The sequence below is a fragment of the Charadrius vociferus genome, unplaced genomic scaffold (genome assembly GCF_000708025.1).
Source record: "Charadrius vociferus isolate BGI_N301 unplaced genomic scaffold, ASM70802v2 scaffold650, whole genome shotgun sequence".
Classification (NCBI taxonomy): Eukaryota; Metazoa; Chordata; class Aves; order Charadriiformes; family Charadriidae; genus Charadrius; species Charadrius vociferus.
Window position 1 is genome coordinate 3,125,033 of NW_009646736.1, and position 5,600 is coordinate 3,130,632.

The 5,600-nt window shown below is 40.2% G+C and overlaps 1 protein-coding gene across 4 annotated transcripts in view; it reads right to left on the minus strand.

Annotated features, from left to right (window-relative positions):
• Positions 1–342: 342 nt before the first annotated feature.
• Positions 343–5,600, minus strand: part of SERPINE2 (serpin peptidase inhibitor, clade E (nexin, plasminogen activator inhibitor type 1), member 2) — a 10,201-nt gene continuing 4,943 nt past the window's right edge. For 3 of the 4 annotated variants that reach the window (XM_009889742.1, XM_009889718.1, XM_009889725.1), the window contains 5 exons: positions 3,766–3,964; positions 3,517–3,617; positions 2,461–2,547; positions 1,839–1,922; positions 343–1,019 (listed from right to left, as the gene is read on the minus strand). In XM_009889742.1, coding sequence (XP_009888044.1) covers positions 982–1,019; positions 1,839–1,922; positions 2,461–2,547; positions 3,517–3,617; positions 3,766–3,964 — 509 coding nt within the window. In that variant the 3' untranslated portion in view covers positions 343–981. Of the gene's footprint in view, positions 1,020–1,838; positions 1,923–2,460; positions 2,551–3,516; positions 3,618–3,765; positions 3,965–5,600 lie in introns of all 4 variants that reach the window. The other variant, XM_009889733.1, reaches the window with a different exon arrangement.

The window sequence follows — 5,600 nt, forward strand, 5'->3', positions numbered from 1 at the left end:
CCTTCACCATAGGGAGCGGGAAGAAGGGCCCCAAGGGTGCACCAAGATGTCCTCACATAGCAGTTTTAGCAGTAACTTGGGCATAGAAAATACAAAATTTCCTCTTCAGATACTCAACCTATGGATAATTCATCCACAGCAGAATGACTTTAGCAGAAAGGGTAATAAGCAGCAGGCAGAAAAAAAAAAAACAAAAACAAGCCACAAACAAAACCACCCCAAAAAGCACCACACAAGTCTCACAAAACCACCCTTCTTCCACCTTCCTTAGGAAGTCTCAAACAAGTACTGCACGGGGCTCTGGACACAAATACCCATCAGCACATCCATGATCCACACCACTGACTGTTCAGAATGCAGTTTTATTTCTTCCTTTGTACAAAAACAAATATAAAATTTAAATCCAATAGAAAGTGTATACTAGCAATGACAAGTTTACATTACAATAAGACAGGACAATGCGATGTGTATCTAACACCACATTAGTTTTAAAACTCAGTGATACATGCACTATATAAAATAAAAAATGCTAGAACTTTTAATCTATTTCTACCAAGAATATCCAGGTACCAAGATACTCAAGAACTACAAGTAATCTTGATAGACGGTATCTACAAAATAAGACCTTTTCCACACACAAGAAGAAACCAATATTAATAGAAACATTTATCATTCTTTGTTAAAATCCTCTCACAAAAGCCATACATAAAATTCTTAGTAGATACAGAAAAAGCTCAGAAGTTTGTTAGCATAGGTAACCATTCAGTAGTTTAGAGAATCTTGTAGACATTTTGAAGAGATACTGTAGTTTTCTATCTGTATTTTTCCCCACAAAGCCAGAACTACGTCGACTCCTGTTTCAAAACCTAGTCAGTGGTTAAAACTAGCTCTTGAGTGAAGTCAGAGTAGCATACAAAATATTTAACAGAACAAGGGTGTGTCACATGAGTGTTTACTTCTTGAAGAAAGTATTTTCCACATTCAAGGTTTGTTTATTTGTCCCATAAACAAGATTGTACCTGAGGGATGAAACAAAAACAAGGATTAGCATAGTCTGTAAATACAGTTAAACTTTTCCATGAAAGCATGAAGTCCACAGAGCACAGCCGAGCCACCTCAGCACAGTCTTGTCTAGCCTCCCTCAAGTTTGTGAGCCCAAGGAAGCCTATGTTTGGATAGGTGGCCAGCTCATATTTCCGGAGACACACAGTTCTGTTAACGCTCTGTGGAGCCTTGGGATGGGGACTGCTGCCAGGAGCCTACTCTTCCCCCTGTGCTGGCAGCTGCATCTCGTTCCCTACTAACTACCATATTTATCATCCACATGTCACTGCAAGAAGTAGATGAGTTATTCAAAGCAACTGGGGCAGCTCTGCTCTAGGAGAGTCAAACCATACTGCAAAGAAACTACACCCACTATGTTTGAACACTCACTTCTGTTTGCAGCAGGCTGGGACAACACCCTAGATCCCACAGCCCCTGTTCTAGCCTTTGCCCTAGCACTATTTTACTGTCCATCAGAAAGCTGGGTCCTATTCACTATCACTAACAGAGTTATTTCCTCTCCACTCAGGGGAACTATAAGTATTAAAGACTGTTCTTTTGTACCCACGACCCTGCCATGCTTGTTTCCGTTAACATGGCAGCCAATACTTACATTTTATTTGGAATATAACTCAGAACAGGATAAAGTAATCTAATACTAAAGGCATAAAAATACACTTGCAGGATTATTTTTTTAAAGCAATAGTTGTTCAGTAGCTCCAGGCTTCTTTTGTCTCTATTGCATAGCTGATATTCAGCTTCTAAGCAAAAAAGTACATTCAAATGCTACTTACCTGTAGGATTGTGCCGGATGAAAAATACAAACGGCCTGTCTACTATGAACCAAGGAGGGGATGATCTGGCTATTAAAATTGCAGCTTGCAAGACAGACAAGGTTTGAAGTTAGACAAAGCAAGTACCACAACACATCATGTACTTTAAATGAAGTTTCCTAGTGTACTAGAAGCTTGCACAAGTAGAGGTAAGTACCTAAAACCTACCAACTTGGATGGTTAAAGCTGCACAGGTTACATGTTATTTTTATAAGAACCATATTAAAGGGACAACACAAGACCCACAGAAAGCTGGAAGAAGTCTTGGGTTGTCACACAGGAGGAGGTAGTAGCTTAGTCCTCTTTGCCATCTGGATAGCCAGGAACATTACATTGGTGGCCAAAGTGTCAGCTATTAGAAGACACTTCTCCAGAAGTAAGCCTGTTTATATCTAAGAGTATACCAATGGCCTGATTAATACTGGCAAGTTGGGATTTTCCTGAGAAATTACATAAAATCCATCATCTGATCTAAGTCAGAGCACATGCCCGCAGCAGTCTCAAAGCAGGCTATCTTCGCTCATTGGTATAGCCTTCTAAGATAGTTCTCCCCACTCTGAGAGTTATCAGCACACTTGCTTACTTGTTGCTGCAGAAGCTTTGGTTCCATCTTCACTAACTTCAATTTTTGTCTTTTGCAGAACATGAGATACATGAAGACCTTCTGTTCCTGAAAAACCCAAAGAGAACAGCACTTTTAAGAGTCCCAAAGTACTTTGTAGCTAGCAGCTATGCCAGTATGTAAGAATAAAAAAAGCTGCTGCAATCCTGAAGTTGCAGTGAAGAACACTACTGGTAATATCTTTGAATACAGTCACAGGGAATAACCTATCTTACTCCTTCCTCCTCCCCATTTATTAGGCTTTCTTATTCAATGGTTTCAGTTATAAGTGTTCACCTGCATTTTCAGTTTTAATTAAACATAACTGAAAAAAAATGCCATCTGAATTTAAGTTACACTCCCATTTATCTCAATGTCAGGGGAGAAAAAAGCACTTGGCAAGACACCTTGCTTTCAATGAAACACAAGAATTTGTTTTCAAATTAAGCCAGCACAAGGCAGGCTTTTTTGTTAGATCTCTCTGTAGAAGCTAATTGGGAGTATAAAGGAAGCAGAGAACAGAAATAAGATGACATTTCAGAGTCCTAAGTTTAAAGGCATCTACACCCCATTTTCAGATACTAATATTTACAGCTCTGATTTGGTCCAGTCCCTTAAAACAGGGAATTTTGTCTTGAGCTGTAGGAAAGCTCAATGACTAAGTCATTAAACACATACTTCAGGGAAAAGTTAAATACTGCAGTTGCAGTATTTGTTACAGTCTAAGGTATGGTATCGTTAAAAATCTATGGCAAGACTTCTAGGCAGTGCTCGAGACCCTCAGGTTCTAATATCAAATCTTCAGAAGCTGACCAACATGATTTACTGCTGTAACACAAGGCAAGGGGAAAAGAAGCCACTGCAGCATTCAATAGAAGCAAGCAGCCATGCTTGGCTGGCTACAAAATAGAACTTGCTCCAATGTCATGGTAACACTTACCCAAGACAAAACAGACAACTGCATTGGTAAAAACAGCACTTTACTCAGTGCCAGAAACTATGAATAAGGACCACCATGGATTCAAAAAAATAACTTACTTGTTATTTTTGCAAAGTTTGCCTTTGACTGGTCAAACATATCTGTAATACCAAGTGCTTTCAGAGGGTCCTTCAAGTCTGTTTCTGCTACTGCTGTAAATCTAGTCGGAACAAGCAAGAAAGAATGCATCAGTATTATGCGGGAAAGTTGCCTTAAGCACTCTTAAGTTTCTCCTGTATCAGAGGAGATATACATATATGACCCCCAAAACATTCCCTGAAGGAGGAGTGGATTATCTTAGTACTTACTTGGGTAAAATAACCTGCACTCTCTTTGCTACCATGGTTGTCATCCAGCTTCCTATTGTTTTTGTGCTGATGTGGGGAATGATAGCAGAGAGTGGCGTTGTGCTTTCGGTAGGCAGAGCAATCAACATGCTTATCATTTCACCATGGTATGGCAATTCAATGATGTTATACCAAAGCTCATTTGGAGTACTTGTAGTGCCTAAAAAAAAAAAAAAAAATCAGAGCTAACAAGCCATAATTCTTACATCCTTAAATCTTTATTTTACCTTTAGACACCTACTGTTATAAGAGTCTATTAAGAAAGCTTTGTCTGTTTCTTAAAACGGACTTGAAAAAGTCAGACTGCCTGCCTTCCTGCTAGGCAACCCTACAAAAGCAGCATGGGCTCCGTACAGATGCTAGTTTGAAAAAAAAAAAGGCACAGACAAATGACTATTTGCTTCATGGTGTCATTCTGAGTTTGATACACATACCGTTTCCTAGACAAACCTCATCAGCTCAGCGTGACAAGCCAGCTATGTTGGATATCACCATGTCTGTGAATCAGCTGGGTCTCTACTGCAGATCTCAGCTGTACCAGAACCAACTGAGCACTGAGAAACAAAAAGCAAGAAAAAGCAGCAGACTATCTTTCCAAACTGAAGAGATCTTATACGCAAGCTTTTTTCTCCATGAGGAAGAGGCTCCTGTTTGAAGTACTCTGTTGCATTTACTTCATTTTCTTGCTTAATAAGGATCTCATTAGGAAGCAGTCTTAGGTCCTTCAAGGTATTGGAGAGCAGGCACTTCGAGGCAGTGCGGGAGGCCAAGGAGATGAGAAGGAGCGAGATAGCAACGCCTCTGTGAGTTACTGCAAGTGCCAGGAAGACTGTCTTTGAGCAACCTCTCCTCCTCCAAGTTCCCTTTGGATACTGTGGGATTTCTGGCATGGGACGGGGAAGCAAATGCTTTTTATAGGAGCTTCAAGTGAAAACTTGTCAGTTTAACTACAGACAGGGTTTCTGGGAAAGTTTTTGGACAGCAGTAAGATCTCATTATCTTTTCCTCTTTCTTCATGTAAGTCTGCACTTAGCCCAAGCTGAAAATCAACATCATCATTAGAAATTTAATCTTGTTGTCAGGGCCATGCAACCTGCCTTGCCTGAGCTCCTATTGCTAGAAAACTGGCAGTATTGCACTTATTTTGCAATAACTGCATCAAGCTTGACAGTTTGATTATTTCCTTTTCTCAAGACAGCAGTTCTCAGACTAGGGACTACAGATCAAAGTACTGGCTGCATAAATCAGGTACAGGACAGTAACAAAAGGTAACAGCAAAACACTACTTTCCTCATCTGCTACATGCTACTGTCATTGCTACTAAGGCATATCAAACAGGAGGGGAGTTCATCTTCAGTCTCTCCACCTCTCCCAACTCATGCTTTCAGCAGTTCAAAATATTTCATTACATCTGCCCTAATACATGGATTTGGGACAGAAAGTTATAGCTGTTTACTTTAATACATTCTACTAGTATCAGTTGAGCCCTATTGACAGTAAAACTAGGCATTTAAAAGCACAGTGGGTCTTGGGTTTTGGATTTATAGCAAGCTGTATTCTCAGGCCTATTTCTCAGGCTGTCTTGAGTACACATGGAAGAGAGTTCCAGGCAGCACTGCTCTCTTCTTGGAAGAATGCAACAGAAAAATGTTCTTTTATCAGAGTTTCAGTCTTTCTTTGACCAATAAAATCCTCATAGGGCTGCAATGCCAAAGCTCTGAAGTACGCTGACAGTTGCATCGAGCTTCCTGTGTCAGCTCTGAGAGTCTCCGAGTGAAGTCTGGCTGAACCTGCTG